The sequence below is a fragment of the Fundulus heteroclitus genome, unplaced genomic scaffold (assembly GCF_011125445.2).
Source record: "Fundulus heteroclitus isolate FHET01 unplaced genomic scaffold, MU-UCD_Fhet_4.1 scaffold_60, whole genome shotgun sequence".
Lineage (NCBI taxonomy): Eukaryota > Metazoa > Chordata > Actinopteri > Cyprinodontiformes > Fundulidae > Fundulus > Fundulus heteroclitus.
Genome location: NW_023397033.1, coordinates 2053628 through 2079617, shown reverse-complemented (window position 1 = coordinate 2079617; position 25990 = coordinate 2053628). Strand labels below are relative to the sequence as shown.

Genomic DNA, 25990 nt, shown 5'->3' with positions numbered 1-25990 from the left:
CAGCGTCTTGAGCGTGATCCAAAAGGAGCTGCTAGGGAGGAGTGCGGTCAGGGGAAGACTGCTGGAAGACGAAAGTCCTTCAGTGCAGGATGACCAGAGAAGACAGTCTTTCTGCAAAGGAAGATGAGAGACGAACCAGCAGGGAAGAGGAGGCTGAGGTGAGTTTATATAGGAAAGCTGACAGGTGCATTGAGTCCGGGATGATTGAGACGGCAGGTGGAGATGATCTAGGGTGAGTGGAAATGGGGCTGTATGGGAGGAGGAAGGTCCCAGAAAATGTTCAGGGTGCAGCAGGAAAAACTGCACCCTGACAAAGACGAGGTAATCATGTTTGGGAGGATGCCAATTATTTAATTTATTTTTTAATAGAATACGTTTTATTTATGAAGAATCCCATGAAGTCATTACTGCTGAAAGCTGAGGGAATGGATGGATCAACAGAGCTGTGACTCTGTGTAAGTTTGGCAACTGTACTAAAGAGAAACCTAGGATTATTTTTATTTTTATTAATGATAAAAAAATATGCTGCTCTAACTTTGCGAAGGGTCTTTTTATACAAAAGTAGACTGTGTCTCCAGATCAGGTAGGATTCCTCTAGATCAGGGGTTTTCAAATTCATTGAATGTGAGCCTCCCCTTGGAATAGGTAAAGATGACCACCCCCCCTCCCCCCAACCATAGACCTACCGCACTCATGTCCCTGCAGTAAATGCATCTTTCTTTTGTGTTCCTGGAATGCTGTGTTTCAAAAACAAGTGATAGCCACATGTATTTTTATTGTATTTCTTATAACAAAGTACATTAATAAAAAAGGCCTATTCATAAAATATCCATCCAAATATTTCCATTTTACATGCTACTTTTACTGAAACATCACGGACAGAGGGCTTAGTTTTAAAATTGAGCTATCATTAGAGCAAATTCATGAACGATTGTTTTCAACAGTAGACAAACTGAACTAAACAGACGCCAATGTCAAACTGAACTCACGTCAACAGGAGACGTCAACTGAAATAATAATAAAAAAGATAACCTGAATTTAACAGACGTCAACACGTTCCATATTCCGATTTACTTTTTAAGCTAATTGTACACAATTTAAACCTATTGCTATTTTAACAACCAAGCATTTTATTAGATCTTATCTCTTATCTCATGTGTTTCTGATGTTTGGCACTTTGTTTTACCTTTTGTCAAAGTGCTCTTTAAATAATGATGACAATGATGATGATTATTATCAAAATAAACTATTGGATCACCTCCCAGAAGCTGGAAAGAAAAGAGACAAAAAGATAATTTCACACCTCACTTAGTAACTCAAATATTTTAGTCTAAATATTTTAGCCTAAATATTTTAGGCTAAAATATTCAACTTTTTATTTGTTTTTCCACGGTGATGTTTAGTAATTTCTGCCAAAGGCTGCAGCATTTTGATTTAATCCATCTGAATGCAGTATTTGCAAGCCATACTCTGATTGGATGGAAAACACCTTTCGTGGATTGGCTGGTGGAGTTTTTGAAGTCACGAGCGCAGAAACAGCCAAGCGAGCGCACAGCTGGTGTTGAGCGTGGAATAAGCAGGTGCGCGCAAGCAAAGTAGCGTGCCTCCCCTGTGACTCTTTGGCGCCCCCTGGGGAGGCGCGCCTCACCTATTGAAAACCACTGCTCTAGATGTTTAGAGCCTCTTTTTATCTCCAATTTCCTAACATTGTGCTTTAAAGAACGTGCCTCTGGATTAAACCAGGGAGCCAGCTTAATTACTTTCTTTTTCAAGGGGGCTACATCGTCTAATGCAAAACGCAATGAGGAAGTGACACTGTCAACAAAGGCATCAATTTGTGAATGGGAAGAAATAACATTGTCAGAAATAACATCTGCTGGGCATTTTTGTGATTTTGAGAAAATTAGAAGGGGGCAGCCTCTTTAAAGCTTGATACAACATTATCTGAGATCTATTATATTGTAACCTTCTTTTGGGGGTAGAGACTCAGTTAAATTGTTCTCAAAGGTTATTAAAAAATGGTCCGATAGGACAGGATTGCGAGGATATACTGTTATTTCTTCACAATCAATGCTATATGTCAGCACAAGATCCAAAGTATGAAGGCAAGAATGCATAAGTTTATGCACATTTTGAACAAAAGGAATTAATTTTAAGCAAAACCAATTCTGCTTCCAATCCAGCTGGACATGAAAAATGGGGAAAATAGTGTTTGTAGAAAGGGGTGACTTGTGTTTTGAAATGTAGAGTTAGTGTTTTAATAACAAAATATGTATTTACAAGTTGGTCAATTGTGTTGTTGTAAGAGTTTAGAAAAATCTTAATTATAGACAGATGGATGTACGAACAGACAGAAACTACTGATGTCTTAAGGAGGTTCCCTCTGGGCAATTTAAAATATAGTAGATGTAAATGTGTGTTAGCAATTTTTTTAACAAAAAATAAATAAATACAAAAAAAGCAATTAAAAAACAAAATCTACCGAAACAACTGATTTCTTGAGAAGTTGTGAACATAGTGGAGGTAAATGGGTCTTTGCAACTGTTAATATTTTAGTAATGCTGTATTAATTTACACAGCATGTAAATAACTGTTACTTAAAAAAACTGAATACTGAAAACTGAATATTTTAGATTACACTTTTTGTTAAGTATTGATGGTAAAATATTTATCTGCATCTAAGTTATTTGAATATGTAAACATCAAGAATATCAAATGCTATAAACAGTGAAACAATGTTTCAGCGTACAATGGCTAAATTCGTCTGTGGTTATGCATCAGACTGCAAACAAATGACCAATGACCTAAGTCAGTATCTGTAATGTAAGTATGCTCTTTGGTTGAATGTTGAAGCTGGATTACAGCAGTGCAGAAATATAATACACCTAATGGTGCAACCTGGACACATCTTCAGTGACTCTCCCGAGATCACTGGGTGTTTCGGGTCTTAGTCATACACCCTAACTCGGGCGACCCAGCCAGGGTCACGCCTCCCCCCTCCTAAACCAGAGCCACCGTGAAGCCCTTTCAGCTGCTTCCAACATGTTCTTGGTGGCTCTTCGCCTCAGCAGACCACAATTCCCTAGGAGTCCAAGGACACGGTGTAGAGATCAGCCTGCGAAGCCCCTGCAGCCCACTTCAATAGGCTCGCAGCGGGCCTTCCAGCCATTCCTCCGGCACTCAGCCACAAGTTCTGCATATTTAGCCCTCTTCCTCTCCTGGGTTTCCTCTATTCTGTCCTCCCAAGGAACAGTTAGTTCAAGCAGCACAACCTGCCTGGTGGAAGTTGATAACAGCACCATGTCCGGGCGGAATGTCGTGTCTGCGATGTAATCCGGGAATCGCAACTTTGTTGCAAGCCATACTCTGATTGGATGGAAAACACCTTTCATGGATTGGCTGGTGGAGTTTTTGAAGTCACGAGCGCAGAAACAGCCAAGCGAGCGCACAGCTGGTGTTGAGCGTGGAATAAGCAGGTGCGCGCAAGCAAAGTAGCGTGCCTCCCCTGTGACTCTTTGGTGCCCCCTGGGGAGGCAAATCAGAGGAAGCGAACCCCAGAAAAGCCAGCAGAAGGACCCACTTTGTATGCTGAGAGAAAGAGGGAGCTGACAGAGAGACTGCGTGGACCGTCGGTCGAGCCCCCCCCCCCGACCACATGCTGCAGCAGAGCTAAACGCTAGCCCACTGTTGAACAGACCAACGATTTTCCCTGCTTTTTAGTGCTCCTTCCTTGGATGGCCAAAGTGGACCGAACTCATATGAGGCGCCGACAGGTTGGGCAGAGAAACCAGAGGGAGAAGTAAATGGTTGATTTGGAACTGTTTTGTAAATCGTTTTGCACATGGTGTCTTTGAACAAAGGGCTAATGGAGGTAGCTCATGCAAGCCTTCGGTTTCATGGTATTGCTAATATCATTCGAGTGTGTTTTATGGTTATAACAAAGGTTATCTCCACAAGGGTTTCATACATTAATGGGACATTAACGGATACGTTATCCGGCCCACTCATTATGACTAAAAGAAAACCAAAACTTTTATTTGTTTAGCGTCGAAAGTCCGCAAGCCAAAGTGCTATTAGCTTCTTGTTTCCGACATTCAAAGGAGCTTGTCTTAAAGCATAACGCTTGTTTGTTTTTGCTCCGCCGTCGTTAGATAGAGCTATGAGCCTTATTCCCAAATTAATATTGAATATTAATGTTGGTTTAAAGGCAATTTTGATAACTTCAAGCTTTAACCAATTTAGCGACCGATCGTTACAGCGACCCCTAGGGCCCAGCGGTAGAATCACATAAACAAAGGCAAGCAATCCTAAAAGTAAATGATTTTACTGGGCAAATCAGTCTTTCGAATGTTATTTACTCAAAATAATGTTCTGGTTAACTTGGGATTTGCATTGTGAATGGGTTAAATTACATGTCAAATGTGGTTCTGAATTAGTCAAGCTAATTTAACCTCAATTCACATTCCTTAAGATGAACTTTGGTTCTTTAACTTAAACAAAATGTTATTTAATCAAATAACGATTGTTTAACTAAGGATTTACGTTGTGAATGGATTGAAAACATGACAAATGTTTTCCTAAATTAGTTAAGATAATTTAACTCCATTCCATGCTTTTGAATCAGATCTGCAGTGAATGGGATTCACTGAATTATTCTGATTATGATAAACCACTTTTGTTTTGTCTTTTGTCCTGTCTTTGCATGTGTTAGGATATCAACGAGGTCAAGTGAAACGAGCTGTTTATCCCAGAACTGCATGGCACACTTAGATGGCACTGACCCAAAAGATTGGCACATATCTATCAGATACCACCCCGGAGGTGACACAGTTTCCCTGCTGATGTCACAGTTTGGATGTGTACCGCCCCTGTATGGGTGTGTCTCGAGATCCCTATATAATGTTTGTGTGATGAGCAATCGAGGCCTTCCCGCCGATCAGGGGCCCATCAGCGCTGGTGTGACTGTAACTATTTCTCTGTCTTTACGTAGATAAAATATAACTAAAAGCATACTTGTCTGTTTTATGCGTCCTACATTCAAGGTAATAAATAAGTGGGGTTCGCCTGACTGGGTAAAACTAACTGGGTCCACCGAGGGTGCTTCACCGTAGACGGGACACGGTGAAACAGTAACAAATTGGTGTTTCCGCCCGGACCCAAAAGGCGGCGTACCACCTTCCGTTTTTCGGCCAGGACGTCATTCCGGAAGAAAAACACACAGCCTGCGGCCGCACAATAAGGTAAGGAGATTTCATTCATCTCCTAGTGTCTTTTTCTTCCTGGAAGGGCCGATTTTTGTACTCCTAAAGGCAGAGAAAGGGTTGAGGATAATTGTTTGCAAACGTGTCGATAAGAACTTGGGATTTGCGTGCGGTCAAAGAGGTGAAAGTCCGGGAGACCCTGGCCAGGTTTCTGAAAATACTGTGAACCTTGAGAATTTAGGGTTTAAAAGGTCCCCTTGTTAGGCACAGAGGAAAATACGTGTTCCTCTGTGTGTAGCATAAAAGCGGCCATTCTGACAGACACCCCATTACGCGTGGCTTCTAAAACATCGTGTAGCCTAGAAAATGTGGGTTTAGAGTCCCCTTATTTTCCGAGAGGACGAACATAAAAATCTTCGTTTTTGCAGTAATATAAAAGCAGCCTTTTTCAAAAAACGAGCGCGTATGAGATTGAGAACAAGACCTGGCAAATACACAATGGTGTGAATGCGGAGGTTTGACGGAGGGTGGCTCTGTTAAAACCCCGATTACAGACGAATATAGAAAATCAGCCAGTGGACGCACACACAACCAGCAAGACCGGAGGTACGTACGGAGTTAACTAAAGATTGGCTAGAGAGAGTGTGTGTGTGTGTGTGTGTGTGTGTGTGTGTGTGTGTGTGTGTGTGTGTGTGTGTGTGTGTGTGTGTGTGTGTGTGTGTGTGTGTGTGTGAGACACGTTACTACATTGAGCCTATGGAAGTGAAGACCAGGGTGCACCTGTTCAGGTGACATATAACCTGCTCATCCTGAGTACACTGGCTCATTGAAACTGCCGTGTAAAAACACAATAATAAGGCATATAGGAACATAATAAGTTTTGGTATCTGAGAGATAAAAAATAAGCTCTCATTGGACCAGGGACAGGACGCTGCCCCAGCAGGTTGGCCAAGACGTGTGAGTGCTGAAATGGCTGAGAATCAGGTAGAAAATGAGCTCCAGGGGTGTTCTTTAGGAACACTGCTGGAGGCAGGAAAAGGGAGCATAATGGCAAGCTTCCCACACAAAGATGCTGAAAACCATTTAAAACAATTTGAGGAGTGGTGTGAAAAAATGAGGGGAGACGGGGTTTTTGGTGATACAGAAGGACCTCCACCCGAAGCCCAAATGTGCACTTACTATTTGCAAATGTTAAAAAATAGACTAGCCCAAGCACAAGTAAAAACGGCTGATGCTGGTGAGTTTGCTAGAGAAAAATGCCAAAAAGAGGAAATCAAAATAGCAGACTTGATAAAACTAACTGAACATTATTTCAGCATATGCTTCTCAGGCCTCGACAAACAACAAGAGAGTGAAAATCTGCAGGGGGTAAGGGAATCATCGTCTTTCAAACAAGAAGGTAAGTACACAACTCCTGTTATTCCAGACATGTCTGCTTCTGGTGCAGCCGCTGTTATGCAAAACAATCTGTGTGGTGATAGTGCAGAACTGTTATCCAAGGCCAGGAGTGTGGTGACTTCATCAGACCCTTCGGTGCAGGTGCCTGGTATGGAGTTATGTGGGGGACAGGTAAGCTGTGACGCAAGACCGATACATGGAAAAAGTAGGTTAGAGGGACACAAACGAGACCAGCTACGGGTTGCGATAGAACAAGTGGTAAGACACGCTCTTAAAACTGCAGAATCAGATGACACAGATGTTATGAAAATCGATGACACGCGAATACAGGGCGGAAAAGGGCCCCAGATATAATCTGCATTCTAACAAAACGGATCTTTCTTTACCTGCAACAAAACAAAATGTGCAACTGCCATTGTTTCAGACTCACAGTGCTACAGGACAGGTGAATGCAGCTGTTTGCAGCCATCTTTCATGTGCTGACAACGTTCATCTGAGGCACATGTTCCCTGATCCAAGAAAAGGATCAAATTTGATCCTTTGGATCAAAGCATTCGTGGAGATTTTAAGCGGGTATGTATTGGCTATTGGTGATGTGAGGACTGGCTTATCAGCATACCTGGAACCACATGAGGTACATGCGGTTGAAGTTTCTGCTGGAACTGATGAACTAGGAGCAGCTGCCCCTCTGGCCCCGGTGGCACGGCAACTTTGGATCACACTGAGGGCGTTTTATCCGGTAAGTACGGATTCTGGCCTTTTAAAGGACACTACACGTTGTGCAGGGGAGTCGGCTTCAGCATATGTGAACAGAATGTTGAAAGTATGGGAAGTAATGTTCATGGTTTCAGAATGTTCATTTGGTTTGGGAGAACTGCAGCTCCGTAATTTAAATGACGTTTTTAATCATGAACTATGTTAACTAAAAGCTGGAGAAAGGTATAGAGAGGTTTCAATAACACAGTTTGTTTTCTTCCCACATTAAATATCTGGCCAAATTAAATTGTTACACTGAGATATGCTAACGTGTCTTAAACAGAAAATATCCCAGGGCTGTAGGAAATACTTGGGACTGGGGATAAAGGTTTTTTTTTAGTTTGGAGCTTAATTATGCATTACAGCAACCAGAGGCGTTAGGGCTGTATTCAGTTGTGCTATTAGATTGTGTTTGGCTTGTGTTTGTCAATGAATTCATGACAGCTGAAATAATAACAGAGTAAAAGCTTTTATATTGTAATTTTAGAACATTAATAAAATGGCAAGCAGCATATGGGGAGAATATGGCAGACTGTTTGGGAGAAATGGAACCGGATGGGATATGTTTAAAGGGAGATTTTTAACTAAGGATTTTACAGCTGCCTAAAGAGAAGAATTTAAGAGCATTAAGATATACATGATTTTTTTATTTAAATAGATGAGAAAAACTGTGCTTTAAACAAACTGTATGGGACTAAATATGGTTGCTTTTCTAAGGCTTCTCTATTAATTTATTTTATTTCTTTTTACTTGGGATTTGAATGCAACTAATGAGAAATTTTGAAAAGTGTCAAAATATCAGAAGGCCACGTTACACGCGTCATCAGTTAGAAAATCATCTGATGTTATTAGTTATACTGAGCTGAGGCAAGCCTCAGAGGGACAGTTTAACCTGAAACAGGACAAAAGATATGATAAACAAATCTGACCATGATGTAAACATCCAAAAGTTTATGGTGAGGCTGGGTTCAGTGTGTTCTGACCTGAGGGGGCATGAAAAAATATATCAGCAAAATAAAATAAAAGGCGAGTTTCTGAAGGGTTGTAATCTAATTCTACTCTCTTTGTTTTTGGGTAGCCTTCTCAATGTGCTGAATTACGGGGGAACTCTTATCATGTATAGAAAAACACTAGAAGCTCAGAAGCCTGAAAGAGAAAATGGTTGCTTTAAAGTTTCACCCTTGACCAATTAAGATTGAAAAGCATTAATAACTAAGTTTGCATGATCAAAAGAGCTAGAAAGAAATCAAAAGAATGCAATAAGATATTGGAACACACATATTGCACTCCTTGGGAGACTTTTTACTTTCGGGTTTTTATTGTTTTGTGCATTTTGATTATTTCTTTGTTAAATGATTCCTTTGCTTTAATTTTTGCATCACCAGTGGCAAAAAAGTGACAACATTCAAGGTTGTTCGGCAGATAAGGAGAAGTTTTAATACAAAATGCTGAAAGAAAAGGAACAAGAGATTCCTACATCCCCTGGACCAACCGAGAACTTAGACACATCACGTTAAGAACCAAGACACTAAAAAAGACCAGGTTTTCTTTTGTCTCCTAATACACTAACAGAATTGTTTTTCTCTGAGTTACTTCTTTCAGATGATGGCAGATGAGGCTGCTAAAGCCACCTTTGTTCCAACAGAAGACTCTGGGAAGTGAGCTCATTCAGGCCGTATGGTAAGAAGTCATGATCTAAAATGGACATGCAGGGATTGCTAAAGGTGACTAAATTATGCTAAGCCTTAACAAACTTAGAAACCAGGTAATATGGAGACCTTCTGGAGGAGAAATATGGCTTTAGAAATTTTTCTTGTACCCCTTCCCACTTTTCCCCTCTCCACTGACTCACATTAACATTTCTATCCTGTTTTCTGCCTTTTTCTTGCAAAAAAACCTGGTCAAATACATATAATTGGAATGTGCTAACAGAGAGATTTTAGTCTCTTTTCTTAGGCATTCTCAGAGATAAGTGAGTACCAAGCGGTGCCACAGTGGTCCAGGGGACGGAGAAAAAAGGTGATGTACTTGACTCCTGCCTAATCCAGTTTTTAATCAAATTTTGGACAAAAAATCAGTAATTTTTGCAGAAGCTGCATAGAGGTTTAATGGGGAATGTGATGCTACAAGGTTAAGAGAAATATATTTTTGATTATTGAACTTATACAGAGAGGTTGAACTATCTGTAAAAATATTTTGCTTGGATAAATTTAGTAAGGGATCAAGATCTGGGGTAAAGGTGAAGAACTTTTAGAATAATTTGTTTCAGAGGGAACGATGTGGTTGATTTTGTTTTGAGAAAGTTTTACTGTAATTTTTGTTTTAGTTTTTTCTTTTCAACTGATGTACACTACACTACGGATGAAGATAGACAATTCTTGTATTAGACAATTTGATTTTGGACAAAATCCATATTGGCAAAATGCTGGCAGAATTCCTTGTGGTTTCAGACACAACGATTGGAGAAAGAAGATTCATGGACAATGATCGTCCTGGAACGATGTTGTGGTGCTGAACTGAGACATGAGGACTGAAAATGGACAACTAATTGCGGGGGCAAAGACAGAGGCATCGGATAACCTTCAATGGGCCGCAACACGAAACAAAGATGAGTTGGCAGACACCCCTTCTGCATTTCACATCAGATTTTCCTGCACATAATTAAAACACAAAACACACATTAGAAACATACACATTGGCGGATGCGCTTAGAAGAAAACTTTCAGATTAAAAGCAATCAAGATTATTATTAAACCCCTAGGATGTTAATTGTTTTAAGTCAGAGCTGTTATTAGCGAGCGATAAGAGGGTCAAACGCATTCGGTCAAGTGGTACTGGTCTGGAAACAAAGCTGGTAGAGTTCGCAAAGATAAGAAGGATTTTCTTTTACGTTTCTAACAAGGTTTTTATTTAAATCATTTAAAATACATATAGATATGTTTTGGAATTTTATTAGCCCCGCAAGGGGTTTTGAATAAGATTCAAAGAGGCACCTTTAAGATACAATAAGCTTCATAAAATACATCATGCATGAGAAGAAATAGGGGGGAACCGCTAAAAGACATTCATTTTGCACAAAAATATTAAGTTACGCGATGAGAGCATAGAGCAGCTTAAGTAAATATGCTAAACCTAAAACAGGTTCAACAACTTATGAGTATTGGTGATTAAAGTAAGGAGTGGGATACATAGGGGGGGCGTTTAATCGTAAAAGGAAAATGGATAAGAACAATGTATGCAATTCTGACGACATGAAAAAAAAAATACATCTACATCAATGAGCGATAATTATGATCATGAAAAAACTAGTGGCCGAAAAAGTTAAAGTAGGCATTACAGCAACAGTTAATAGCATAAACGAATGAACGAACGAGTGAGCAAGCTAATTTTTCAATATAAGCAGAATAAACTCTAAACCTTTTAACCTTGTTCAAGCGAAGGAGAAATTGTGAGCACAACATTTACTGGGTATCTTAAAGTAAGCAGAGGCGCAACTAAGAACATAATAATTAGGATGTAAAGCACCACAAAGGTTAAGGACTTAAATGGATAAAACTGCAAGTTTAGAATAATGCCTTATTCTAATAAATAACTTGGGTAAATTAGGGATTAAAGCACCAGTGTAAATAGTTTGGAAGTGTACGCAGTTACCTAAAAGGTTTGAGGAGACTTAACAACCACTGTTTGAACACAAAATAGCACAATAGTTGTTCTTTAACTAAATGTTAAAACATCCAGAAGAAAAAAACCCACATAAACATAGTTTAGCCATCTATTAACCTAGCGGTCTTTTAGACCAGGATAATCTAACGATCGTCCTCTTGTACATGCAGAAAAGTAATGAGGTCAATTAGATTAGTTGGACATTTGGTATCTGGTCAGGACAGCAGAAGTGACTCCTGGACACAAGATGATGATAGGAGGATAACAGCTTCAACGTGATATCGATGCATGAAGGTTGGCTCTGAGGAACATCAGAGCTGCAACGGCACCCGACAGTGAAACTTCTGCTGTGCTAAAAACATCTTGAACAAGACTATGCATGACTGCTTTGCTTCACAGGTGATGGAATTCAACTACAAGGTTTCACGAACATGACATGGAGAGGTTGGCGTTCAGGAAACGCACCTAGAACACACTCTTGGAGTCTCAACAAAAAGAACATTTGAAAATGGGGATTCAACAATATGCAACTTGGGGTTAATGGGCCCGAAAGGGGGACACTAAAGAGGAGATAAACTGAAAGCCTGGGCTTACGACGAGAGACATTTCAGACAGGGGGTGTGGACACCCAGGAATTGCTGCTGTGGTTTGAAAATGTTAGAGATTTGTCGCAGGTGGTGGAGTGTTTCGATGACCCAGGCGCTTGGAACCAGGTTGGACCAAGGAGACGACGTCGTATTCCCACAGGGATTACCTGTAACCTAACACTGACAGTGAACATTTTTGTTTTTGGGTTTGCTGGGGTTGCCAAAAGGAGCATCGGAGATTACTTTTTCTATCCTGACCAGGTTCACACTTAAAATGCAAAGAACAAAATTATAGAGGCCAAAACAAACACGGACACAGAGAAGTGTTTATACAAAGAATTCCACTATTCGTCAATTTAAGGTGCAGATACTAAGGCTAAACAAAGAATTAGAAGAAGGGCAAAACTTAAAGCTGATCATTTACCAATGGGTGGTCAATATTTAAGAGGGTCTAAAGGAACTGCACAATTTCTTCAATACTCACAACAGACAGTGATTGATGAAACAAAAAAGCAAATTCTAGAATGGGAATTTTTAATCTGCTGGGACAAGACGGTGCAAACATAAAATAAGGATTTATAGATCACTGGGTGATCACTGGGTGACGATTCGCCTCTGGCGCCCATGTCCCGCCAGCCCTCTGGCGGATAGCGAAGTGAAGTTGGATATTAAAGCTCCACGGAATCAGCGGGATCTCACTCACGGTTGATCCGGCTGAGGGACCCCGATTTCGGACAGCGTCTCTCAGCTGCTCCCTCCTCTCACACGCGGTGGTGCAGTTAGGGACCGTCAAAAAACTGGGGGCTTGCAGGAAGCACACATCGTTCTTCAACATGTCAAGTCATCAAAGATTAATCAACAAAGGAAAACAACCAAATATAAAGAAGCATAAATATGGACAAACTCCTGGCAGTCTTGAAGTTGTAATTTATAGCAGGCAAATAAACAGCTGGTCAGAATGCTCTCTATGGTGCTTCTGTAGTCATGGGGATGGGCGGTGGCAGGTGGGCTATCCTCATCCTCCGTAGGAAGTACAGTCGCTTCTGTGCCCTCTTGACCAGTGATGTGGTGTTCACAGACCAAGTGAGATTGTCTGTGATGTGCACCCCCAGGAACTTGGTGCTGCTGACCACCTCCACAGCTGAGCTGTTGATGAGCAGTGGAGCGTGGCGAGGCCGTTTTTTCCTGAAGTCGACAATCATCTCCTTCGTCTTCTCCACATTCAGGATCAGGCTGTTGTCTCTGCACCAGCCAACCAGCTGCTCCACCTCCTCTCTGTAGTCCTGGTCGTTGTCGTCTCTGATCAGGCCCACCATCGTTGTGGTTGGTAAAGAACCTGGGGACGCAGTCGTGTGTCATCAGGGTGAACAGCAGGGGGCTCAGGACGCAGCCCTGAGGGGATCCCGTGCTGAGGGTGATGACGTCAGAAGTGTTCTGACCAACCCGGACCGACTGAGATCTGTTGATGAGAAAGTCTAGCAGCTAGTTGCGAAGAGGTGTGCTGAAGCCCAGATGTTCCAGTTTTTCCACCAGATGTTGAGGGATGATGCTGTTGAACGCTGAACTGAAGTCCAGGAACAGCATCCGCACGTGCGTGTTCTTCTCCTTCAGGTGTGTCAGGCTCAGGTGAAGAGCGGAGGAGATGGTGTCCTCAGTGGAGCGGTTCCGCCGGTAGGCAAACTGGAATGGGTCAAGTATTGGGGGGAGACTGGAGACAACCTGTTATTTCACCAGCCCTTTAAATCACAGGCCGGTAGTTGTTGAAACAGGTGACTTGAGGTTTCTTCGGCACCGGAATGATAGAGGCAGACTTAAAGCATGCAGGCACTGTGGCTTGGTCCAGCGAGGTGTTAAAAATGTCTGTGAGGAAACCAGCCAGCTGACCTGCACACTCCTTGAGCACCCGCCCAGGTATGTTGTTGAGACCTGGGGCCTTCCGCGGGTTGACTCTCCTCAGAGTCTTCCACACATTGGCAGTGTCAAGGCAGTGGACCTTCTCTTCCTGATGGGGAACAGCCTTCACTGCTGGAGTGCTGTTTAGTGCCTCAAACCTCCCAAAGAAGTTATTTAGTCCATTGAGGAAGTCAGCATCAACTTCACCCACCGGGGGGGAGGGCGTGTTGTATTCAGTGATCGCCCGTATGCCTTTCCACATGCTCCTGGTGTTGCTGGCATCATGGAAAACCTCCTGGATTTTCTGACTGTGGTTCCACTTCGCTAACCGAATGGCACGGTTCAGGTTGGCTCTCGCTGTCCTCAGTGCCTCCTTGTCACCAGACTTGAAGGCTGAGTTCCGTGCTTTTAGCACTTGACGGACCTCAGTAATCCAGGGTCATTGGTTGGCTTGGATGATGATGGTCTTAGTGGTGCTGATGTCCTCAATGCATTTGTTGATGTAGGCTGACACAGTCATGGCATACTCATCAATGTTGATCTCATCTTCATATGTTGCTGCAGCTTTGAATAAGTTCCCTAATGTTGTGCAATTATACACTGTTATAGTTAAGTTATTTAATGTTTCATAAATAACTCTCTGTCTGTTAAGTATTGTCTGGTGATGATCAGCTCTTAAGCTGATATCAAGACAATGGTTGAAAGGGATGAATTCGAGCGCTAGTGATCTTTTAACAGCAAAACCTGCACACATAAAATAAAGGAGTGACAACTTCTTTTCAAGTTCAAGAATTTAATTACAGAAATAAAATGAACATCCAGAGAACATCACTATGTAATGCTGTTTATCCGAATTAACACAATATTTCGATCAGTAAATTCTCTCTACTAGGCTAGTGAAACTTAACTAAACTACCAAGCAAAATGAAGATAAAAAGAACCTAAGCTAAGGAACTATTTACATGCAAAAAATACAAACAAAAGACAAACAAGAGTGGTTGATCATGATCAGAATAACTGTGAATCCTTGTTCACTGAAGGTCTGATTCCAAAAACATGTAATGGAGTTAAAACATTTGCCATGTATTTCAATCCATTCACAATGCAAAGCCCAAGCTAAACAAAACATTATTTGTTGAAATAATATTCTGAGGACCGGTTTGTCCTGTAAAATCATTTAAACCCTTACGACCGAGTTTGTTAATGCGATTCTCCCTCTGGGCGTCTGGGGTCGCTGTAGCAACTCAGTGGCTAAGAGGTTACAACATAAAGTTATCAAAATTGCCTTTACCAACATTGACGGAAGGAGCGTTAAAGGAGGAAGTTGTTGGCAAGCGTTAGCGGGCTAGCGCTTGGCTCTGTTGCCATGTGGTCGAGTCGGAGGCCTGGTGTGAGCACGTTCTCTGAACCGGTTGCAGTCCGATTTGAGCAGGGTTTTTCCTCAGAATTCCACAGCTTTCTGCTCCATCTGGGTTCGCTCCTCGGTACAGGCTGAGAATAAATACACAGAGCTGTTTCGCATGCAGGATCTTTGTTCCTGCTACCGGTGATGATGTTAAACAGCAGACTTAGCTTTGTATTTCGTGTGTTGTTTGTCTGGATTCAGTCAGGTCCTCTGCTAAGGCAGGCAGTTGAGTCTAGCAGACCCTGGATCAAGCGTGGCTGGTCCAGGCAATCTCCCTCAGCTGCTGGCTTGTGTGTCGGTGAGAGCCAACCAGGCCCTCATGGTCCGGCCTTCTTTGTCTGCTCTGAGAGAGCTGCAGTTGAGCTGAAGAAGTCTGCAGAAGAATGCTGAAGAGCTGAAGAGGAGCTGAAGAGAGCTGAAGAAGAGCTGAAGAGAGCTGAAGAAGAGCAAGTCTGTGTCTGTGCTGTGACTTTTATCTGTAAGGAGGGGTCACAGCTGACCTCCTGCTGGGAAGAAGGGCCCTCAGGAGGAGAGAGAGAGGGAGAGAGGGAGAGAGGGAGAGAGGGAGAGAGGGAGAGAGGCCATCCTTCCGGCCATGTCTGCAGCAGGACAGAATTCCTGTTACCTTCTCCATACCACTGTTAAGAATTCAATCCGAGATCAATTATTCATCATGGCGTTATTGCATAACACTAATCAGAGCACTCAAAACAGTCCTGGAGTGCCTCCATTGCTCCCTCAGTCCACACCCTCACCTGCCTCACTGTAGGTTTCAGAAAGGTGGTCTGAAGAGCCGAGTTGGGGGCGGGGGGCTTTATATTTGTGTAAACTAAGTCTAGAGTGTTCTCTCCCCGAGTAGCAAAATCCACGTGTTGGTAGAAATGAGGGAGAACAGTTTTCATATTTGCCTGGTTAAAATCCCCAGCAGTGATGAAAACCCCCTCTATGTGTGCAGATTGCAGCTTGGAGATAGCCTGATAGAGAACACTCATAGCCTCTTTTGTATTAGCACTCGGGGAACATAAACCGCTGTGATGATAACAACAGTAAACTCTCTGGGCAGATAAAACGGCCTGCAGCTAACAGTCATGAGCTCTATGTCCGGAGAACAAGAGCTTGCGACTATTCTAGCATTTTTACACCAGGTGTTGTTGATGTAAACGCAGAGTCCGCCTCCTCGGGTCTTACCGCTGAGTTGTTTGTTTCTGTCGGCGCGGAAAGTAGCTAGCCCCTCCAGGCTAACGGCGTTGCCCGGGATTGATGAGGTAAGCCATGTCTCCGTCAGGATGAGAGCGCAGCAGTCCCTAAACTCCCTCTTTGCAGAGAGCTCGAGTTGTAAATGGTAAATTTTGTTATCCAGTGAGCGGACGTTGGAGAGCAGGATGGATTGTAGTTTGTAACGAGTTTGGTGGCATTTTTTATGAAAATGTCCGCGGGTTGGTCGGAGCTGTATGCCCAAGCCGCTGCCAGTAGGCGCCGCCGGAAGTCACTGCTCTGCCACTGCTATTACTTTCAGTAAAACTTAAAGTAATATAAATCAATACACATGCCATATGTTTTGATGGATGGTAAAAAATTATTGCTGTATTTTAAAATAAACACACAAAATGCATTTTGGAACCGGTATTGCTCACTGGAGATGCGTCACAGAACAAAACTTACTCAGCCAACTTTTTCTGGATCAAAGTCTTGCCCTCAGGTGTTCCTAATTCAACACCTGATAACTCCCACCTGTTTTGCCATGCCATTTCCCACACTACCTCTGTATATAAGCTGCCTGGTTGTCATTGTTCTTTGCTGCTTTCATATGTTATTCTGCTTTGTGGTCCATCTCTCTGCCCTGTCCTCCATTTTTTCTCCTTGTGCTTGTGTAAGTTTGCTTTTGATTCTTTCATTAAATCTTTATATTCATTAGGCGGCTTCCAAGTTACTATCTGCATCTTGGTTGTGCTACAACCTCACAACTTATGACTGCAATGGCTACATTTGTCTGTGGTTATTTTTACAGATCTGCAAAAGAGACAAATGAGTAGGCTAACCAATGACCTACATTTCGTGTCTGGTGTTATATAAATGTGCCCTTTGATCTGCTGTGAGCTTGGATGACGGTGATGCAGGAATAAGCAAGATGGAACCAGAGCATACACACAATTTGAACCTGCTGCCCCAGGTTCTGGCTAAATGCCAGGAAAACAATGAATGACATGTACATGTGCATTTAAATTCTTTTAAGAGATGTTGGTGTGTAGCTGTTTAAAGGGCACTAAATGAAATGCTTTTACTATTTCTCTTATAAAGATTTTCAGCTTGACCACTGGCAGTAAAAAAGAAAGGATCAAGCCTGAAAGATTACTATTTTATATGATTAAAAGTGAAAATTAACCTTTTATTTTAATTGTTGATGGCCGTTTTCTCTATAAAATGCATTAGTAAATGAAACTATTCAGTGATGTGTTTTGCCAATTTAATGTTGTAAATAGGTAGGAGTCCTATTTAAAATGTTACCTGGGTTTAATGGAAACAGAGGCAGTTGCAAGGCTGATCAAATTTCCACGCACGTTTCCCTCTTTTATGACTTTCAGGGACTCACGTCCATTTCTGCCAAGCCCGGGTGCAAATCCGTTAATAACGGTCGTTATCAGGAGTTAACTCCTGATAATGACCGTTATTAACCTCGCTTAGGGGTGTAGCCTAAAGTACTTTACAGTACGAGACAATGACATGTTCCTGACAGGCAGCACTGAGGGTTCCAACAGATTCAGGATCTTAGGTCCGCCTCCAGCTGACATGGGCGGAGAACTATGAGGTGTAAAAAAGCTGGGAGCTGCGAGCGTCTGTTTTTGCCGTGAGAAGACTTCAGACAACATGTCCCTTATGCAAGACTATGACTGTGTGGTGATCGGGGCGGGAGTCCAGGGCTCCTTCGCAGCCTACCAGCTGGCTAAACAGAAAAAGAAGACTCTGCTGCTGGAGCAGGTGTGTCAGACACAAACATGCAGCCTGTGTCAGAGCTACTAAAGGCATTGTAGGAAACTTACAGCTCGGATGTAAGAAGCAAAATAAGTGACCAAATAGGGGTTATTGTGAGACCTGCCTGCACTACATTTGAGTGTATCCAACTGATTATTGCAGTTTACGGAGCAATAACCGGTGATAACTGCTGAAAGTAGATTACTTGATGCAGAAGATCACCATTTTATCAGACATTGGTTCTGAAGATGAGCTTTTAACATGCTGATAACATTGCAGAAACCCAACCCATAAACCGTACTTTAATGCTTATTTATTTGTTTTCTCTGTATTTGACAAACTAAGGCTGAATCACGTTGCCAAACGAAGGACCTGGAGTTACTAAACAGTTGCTCAACAGTCTCATTCAGGGTACTAAGCTCCTGCCCAGTTACAAGCAAAGTATAAGACTGGAATGACCTGGAAATTTAAAACCTTTTTCCAGGCTTAAACTATGAATATGGATATAAACAGCAAGCAAAAATATTTAAAGAAATTATTGTTGTTGGTGTGAAAGCTCAGAATTAGATGTGTGAGAGAGAGAGTGAAGAAATGAACAAAACTTATGACTTTATTGAAATGTACAATTTTTATTAATTTATATGTTTATGCATAATACCATGTCTAGCTTTGTTTAAGAGGCAAAAAAAATATATATCGGCATGAAAACAGGTATTTATTTACACATTTGTTTACACATGGTGTAAACATCAGGGCGTCATGATTAGTCATTTAGCCATTATAGTCCAGAGTTTAACATTTGGCACCAGGATGTTTTCATTCCAATTCTGAAAAGTGCTTGAAAAATAACATAAAAATATGTTTTGTACAAGCATGTATTTTATTAGTGTCATTTATTGCAAAATTGCACATTAAAATGCCCAAACAGGCTATTACACTTTCAGAAATAAAAGGATAAAATATGCGATTAATTTGCGATTAATCTCGAGTTAACTATCGACATTATAGGATTAATCGCGATTAAAATTTTTAATCGTTTGACAGCACTAGTTTCGACACATTGCCAAACTGTATTGATACTGTGACAATACTGTGTTACTGAATACTGACACCTGCTGGACCTTAAAAATCCCTACAGGCAACCTAGTTGACAGAGTTAACTGACACTGATTTGATGACCTGGGGTCCGTTCTTCGTACGTCGCTAACTCAGTTAGCAGGATTTCATTGTTGACGATTTGGCATGATCTTGGATCGTTTGGTTCTTCGAAAGACTTCCTGCACTTGTTGTCATAGCAACAAGTGCGCCAGCTTGAGCCTGCTCCAGAGCAGGCTTATTTCATGTAAACAAGATTAGATCACGGCTGTATAAGCGGAGGAGATGGGAAGTCTGTGGTAGCCATGTCCATTTTTACGACAGCAACCTGTTGCGGAAGGTGCTAGAATAATTTGCAGAGTTTTTTCGAATTAATCGCGTATTGCGCAATAGACAGGATCCATTAGAGCAGCGCGAGTGTAGAGATTTTTCTTGGTGGCTGTTATAAACAGACAAACACATCATTTAACAGTGGCTTTTAAAGAGGAAAAAGTGGTGTTGGAGCCATAAATCTAAAATTTTAAGTTATTTGTATGATGGTTTGCTTTTTATTTTTATCATATTCAGTAAGAAGATTTGTTCGGGCCATTTTATTGTGAAGTTTAGTTTACTTTGAAAGGCTTGCTTCCTGTCGAGCCGTATATTGTATTAGAAAAAACTATGGATGGATTATAGCCACGGAGCAATACAGTTTTACCGTGTAAACTGTGGATGACTTGGAAAAGGAAGATTTTCATTTTTTATGGATAAAGATTGTTTTTTTTTTGTTGTTGTTGTTAAAATTCCCAGTTTGCACGTGTCCTTTACTTCCCGTCTCTAAGGAATGACACTGAAATTTGGATGTCTTGACATAACAAGTGCCTTTTTAAAATACAGTATAATAATTAAAGGCTACCATTTTGTAGAATATTCTTGTATTTCACTTTTACTTGTCCCCATGTTCTAGTGGGTCCCGTGGAGGCTCTGACATAAAAGAACAAAGTAAATATGAGATTATTAAAATTCAAAAATTCATACTGTAGAAAGTGGTAGAAACATCTACCATGGACAGTATTTACGCATTAATTTGTCTGCTGCTTTTTGCCAGCCCTCTCTCCTGGCTTTAACAGATTTTTAGGTGTTTTAATTAATGACTCAAATTCGGCATAACCTTCCATTAAAAGCTTTTGTTCTGCTGGGAAAAAAACTGTGGGCGTTGTTTGGCCATGCTGACCAGCCAATAGCAGCGTTGCTGATCATTGTTTCTACTATCGATACATTTCCCCTTTTAAACAAACGCATGAACGCGCAGTTGTCTCAGATAACTCAATCCAGCCATACTAATCGTAAACAACAGGTGTGTTGGAAGAACCAAATTAGCCGGATCATGATTAGCCGGATGAAATCATCTTGGATGTCTCATTTGATCTTGGATGTTTTAAGCAACGTACGAAGAACGGACCCCTAGTATACACAATATTTACAATTGAAGTCATTGTATGTTGCATTGTATTGTTTTATATTTCCATTTGAATTTAAAATATATTTGATTTTTTTTTTTTAGATACAGTCAATAAATAATGTGAACCTGTATCATAACGTAATAACCTCTAAGTAAACATGTTGAGGATGCTTTTGGACTGGCATTTTTATTAATTTTTTTTTACAAATTTTTTGCTGCCAAGTCCTTTCAATGCACCCCCCCCCCCCCCCCCCCCACACACACACACACACACACACACATATACTCCCCCTTTTGTATTGAACAGTGAAGTGTGGTGAAAACAGCTTTAATTCTCCATCACATAACTTTCATATCGCGCATGCATTGACTTTTTTAACAATTTTCCCTTGCGGTTTTCATCCGCAACGGCATTGTTTCTTATGGTTTAATGTTGTCCATATGCCTTCTTTAAATATTTCAAATTCTACTCGCAGGACATGCACAATTCCAAGCTTATTTCCTGTCATTGCCATGGTGAATCACGTTATTTGCGATCCAGTCATCGGGCTTTTTTTCATGCTCATGCTCACGTTCAATGGTTGATAGGGCGCTGTGTTTAGTTAACCTGACTAATATCATCTGTTCTGAAATCGGACATGCTGAGTATGACAAAGGGAGGAAGAACTACTCAGAGTAGCAGCTTTCTACTCAGTGTAGATCAGCCGTTTTTGTCTGAAACAACGCTCAGAACAAAGATGCACAGTGCAACCTGCCCAACCATAAAGGCGTTGCAGAACCCATCCATCAGTGGTGCGCTCCGATCAGCACCTGGCACTCACTGAGCCGGGCCGTGGTACAGCTTCACACCAGAGTTGCAAAATGGTTAAAAAAAACTTTGTTTATTATTATTTTGTTTACAGTTCAGCTTGGATTTTATTTACTGCGCAGCATAGCTTTGCTGTGCGCGCTGAATCCAGATGGTGTGCGCGAATGCACACGTGCGCAGTTTAGAGGGAACAGAAACAGTTTGGCGCGTCAGTCAGTTCGAAAGAGTTCCTGTATCGGTCACGTGACTTTCCCATAGCGATACGCGCATCGACACAGATTTTGCTCTACGAGATCGACGAATGCGCCAACACATCGGTGTTGCCGGACCCATCACTAGTAAGCAGGTGACCAGAGTTACCAGTAATTACTGGCAGCAAGTGGAGTTGATGTAGGCTAATTGACTGGTAACTGAGCTGATTGGATAAAAGTCCAAAGCAAAACAAACAAAAACCTAAATCATGACACACACTCATCGAGAACAATAATATATACACCATCTTTAGAATTCCAATGCGACACAGAGTCAAACAAGTCACAAAACTGGAGAAAGCATACAATTCAGAGAAAACAGAACACCAATTCCTCATTGAAACTCATGAGATTTAGTAAAGAGTTTATAAAGTGTGAATTAAAAATGCTTCTCCTTATAACAAGAGTATTTATGTCACCCCCTCTTTTAGGAGTAGACACCATCTCAAACTTATGCTGGAACAAATATACTGGCCAACCGTGTTAAAAGTGGCAAGTATGTGTTAAGAACTCCAGATGTCTTTAATATTTTAATTGCAGTATGTATACCAAGCTGCATGAGCATTTCAATAATGCATTTAGTACAGAATGTTATCCTGTTCTAGTTAATCTTTATTTTTTTTTACCTGTGTGTGGGGTGTAGAAAAACATTACTTTTAATCATAACACTACACTGAGCACAACTAGAGCAAGTTATGTTATCATAACAGAGGTCTGTTCTTTGTATGTTGCTTAAAACATCCAAGATCAAATGAGACATCCAAGATGATTTCATCGTGCTAACCATGATCCAGCCAATTGGGTTCTTTGAACACACCTGTTGTTAATGATTAGTATGGCTGGATTGAGTTATCTGAGATAACTGCGCGTTCATGCGTTGCTTTAAAAGGGGAAATGTATCGATAGTAGAAACAATGATCAGCAATGCTGCTATTGGCTGTTCAGCATGGCCAAAGAACGTGCACAATTTTTTTCCCAAGCAGAACACGAGCTTTTAATGGAAGGTTTAAGTCATTAATTAAAATGACAGGGTATTTACACAGTGGTCACAAAAAGGTATAACAAGTTACTGGACTATTAGAAGCAATACTGAATTAAAGATTTTTAAACAACTTCAAGATAACTATAATCTGGAAAAATGTGATGTCTTCAGATACCTCCAGCTAAGATACCATTACAATAAATATATACATTTTTTGGAGCAGTATGAGACAGGTAAGTTTTGTATTTAAATAAATGTGCTATGTAAAACCCACTGCTGCAGCTTTTACATAGAGTAGAATAGAACAGGGGTTCCCAAACCTTTCAGCCTGCAACCCAAAACCAGAGATTGGTGGTCCCAGTAGTTTAGTAGTTTTTTCTCTTTTGGAAATTATGAGAATAAAGTGATAAAGTAGTAATTTTATTTAAAGTAGTAATTTTTATTTATTTAAAGGACAGTCTTCCCACTGTGTTGGAATGTTGAGCATCTTGTAAAGTTCTACTTTGGTATCGATTTCACAAATGCAAAATCTTTTTAGCATATTGCAAACAACTGACTTTATTCTAGTAATATTCTGACTTTATTCTCATAATGAAATGTTCGTTATTGTTGTAAACCTAAAATTATAACATTAGGCTCTTAATTGGATTAAGGTCATTGTAGATTAATGACAGTAAACTAATGGCCATGGAGGATTAAATTTTCACACAAAAGAATCTGAAATTTTGAGGTAAGTTTTACATATTATTTTAATTTGATATATATTACTTTAGGAGATAGGCACCAGCAACCCCCGCGACCCCATTAGGGATTAAGAGGGTCAGAAAATGGATGGATGGATGGATGGATGGATGGATGGATGGATGGATATATTACATTATCTTCCGTGATTAAAGGCAAAATATTTGCTATATTAAAACAAGTGTATTGTAAAGTCAGGAATTTGGATCATTATTTGGGCCATCTTTCGATTCCCAGGTGATGTCTCACGTCTACCCTGGGGGTCCCGACCCCCCCCCCCCCCCCGGGGGTCCCGACCCCCCCCCACACACACACACACACACACACACTTTGGGAAACCCTGGAACAGAATGTGCTTATTTTTACCCGACAGTTTTCTGTTTCCCTAATCTGGAATATTTTTCTCCAGTTCGTTTTGCCCCACACCCGTGGGAGTTCCCATGGTCAGACTCGCATTATTCGCAAGGCCTATGAGCAGGACTTTTACACCCAGATGATGGAGGAATGCTACCATCAGTGGGCTCAACTAGAGAAGGATGCTGGTGTCAAACTGTACAGGTAATCCAGAAAGTTGAGATGCAGAGTGACAACTGTTTAAACAGTACTTTTGGAATATGCATCGGAAATTAGCAAAGGCTATAGATGTTGGTGTTCCGTAACTGTTTATACTTGATGTTTGTTTGCATGCATATAAACTATAAATAACTAACTAGATGGGTTGGACAATGAAATTGAAACACCTCTCATTTTAGTGTGGGAGGTTTCATGGCTAAATTGGACCAGCCTGGTGGCCAATCTTCATTAGTTGCACATTGAACCAATAAGAGCAGAGTGTCAAGGTCCAATTAGCAGGGTAAGAGCACAGTTTTGCTCAAAATATTGCAATGCACACAGCATTATGGGCGACATACCAGAGTTCAAAAGAGGACAGATTGTTGGTGCACGTCTTGCTGGCACATCTGTGACCAAGACAGCAAGTCTTTGTGAGGTATCAAGAGCCACGGTATCCAGGGTAATGTCAGCATACCACCAAGAAGGACGAACCACATCCAACAGGATTAACTGTGGACGCAAGAGGAAGCTGTCTGAAAGAGATGTTCGGGTGCTAACCCAGATTGTATCCAAAAAGCATAAAACCACGGCTCCCCAAATCACGGCAGAATTAAATGCGCACCTCAACTCTCCTGTTTCCACTAAAACTGTCCGTCGGGAGCTCCACAGGGTCAATATACACAGCCGGGGCTGCTATAGCCAAACCTTTGGTCACTCGTGCCAATGCCAAACGTCGGTTTCAATGGTGCAAGGAGCGCAAATCTTGGGCTGTGGACAATTTGAAACATGTATTGTTCTCTGATGAGTCCACCTTTACTGTTTTCCCCACAACCGGGAGAGTTACGGTGTGGAGAAGCACCAAAGAAGCGTACCACCCAGAGTGTTGCATGCCCCAAGTGAAGCATGGGGGTGGATCAGTGATGGTTTGGGCTGCCATATCATGGCATTCCCTTGGCCCCATACTTGTGCTAGATGGGCGCGTCACTGCCAAGGACTACCGAACCATTCTGGAGGACCATGTGCATCCAATGGTTCAAACATTGTATCCTGAAGGAGGTGCCGTGTATCGGGATGACAATGCACCAATACACACAGCAAGACTGGTGAAAGATTGGTTTGATGAACATGAAAGTGAAGGTGAACATCTCCCATGGCCTGCACAGTCACCAGATCTAAATATTATTGAGCCACTTTGGGGTGTTTTGGAGAAGCGAGTCAGGAAACATTTTCCTCCACCAGCATCATGTCGTGATTTGGCCACTATCCTGCAAGAAGAATGGCTTAAAATCCCTCTGACCACTGTGCAGGACTTGTATATGTCAATTCCAAGACGAATTGGCGCTGTATTGGCCGCAAAAGGAGGCCCTACACCATACTAATAAATTATTGTGGTCTAAAACAAGGTGTTTTAGTTTCATTGTCCAATCCCTGTATATACACATATGCGGTGCTGGGAGAAATATTTGTACTTATGGATATGATTTTGATTATATTATTTTCAGTTTTTCACAAACACATTACCCCAGAACACCCTTGTCTGCTGTTGCAGAACAAATTTTGTGTTTCTCAGTTTGACCTCAGTGAGCTAAATACACACAGGCTTTTATCCCTTCCTTCCAAAATGGCACCTTTATTTCTCCTCACAGACAAACAGGACTGTTAGTCATGGGACCAGAACACAGTGGGGATTACCAGCTTTTCAAGAACACGTTGCAGAGGAACAAGGTCCCCACAGTGATTTTGACCCGTGACAACTTCCCCCAGCACATCCCAAATGTCATCCTGGCTGAAGGAGATGGCGCTCTGGTAGATGTAACAGCTGGAGAGCTGTTTGCTGACCGTGCTCTGAAGGCTGTACAGGTACGGTAGTTTTAGGAACTGACATTTTTACTGCTAAGGAACCAAATTATCTTATTCCAGGTAAAGTTCCTAATTAAACTTTGTTCAATTCAACAAAACATTAACTTTAACACATTAGTAACTTTAACAAATTAGTAAGTATAAGTATATGCTGTTTGCAGTCTTCATTCTATAAGATATGCAAAACACTTGAATAATTATAAACTGTTTTTGTCAACATTATTTATACTCAGCAATGCAGCAGTTACAATACATACTATACAAGCATATTTACTCCGTTTACAATCCTCCTCTCTGCAGAAAAAATATTAAATGAAAGAATATTTTGGAATTTCGTGCCCTAAACAGTTTTTGATTGCTTGCTTGTTATAATTGGGTTCCTCCCAT

The 25990-nt window shown here is 41.3% G+C and overlaps 1 protein-coding gene across 2 annotated transcripts in view; it reads left to right on the top strand.

Annotated features, from left to right (window-relative positions):
- Nucleotides 1-17630: 17630 nt before the first annotated feature.
- Nucleotides 17631-25990, top strand: part of pipox (pipecolic acid oxidase) — a 35923-nt gene continuing 27563 nt past the window's right edge. The window contains exons 1-3 of one of the 2 annotated variants that reach the window (XM_036133285.1): nt 17631-17879; nt 23601-23749; nt 25390-25603. In XM_036133285.1, coding sequence (XP_035989178.1) covers nt 17769-17879; nt 23601-23749; nt 25390-25603 — 474 coding nt within the window. In that variant the 5' untranslated portion in view covers nt 17631-17768. The remainder of the gene's footprint in view (nt 17880-23600; nt 23750-25389; nt 25604-25990) is intronic. The other variant, XM_036133284.1, reaches the window with a different exon arrangement.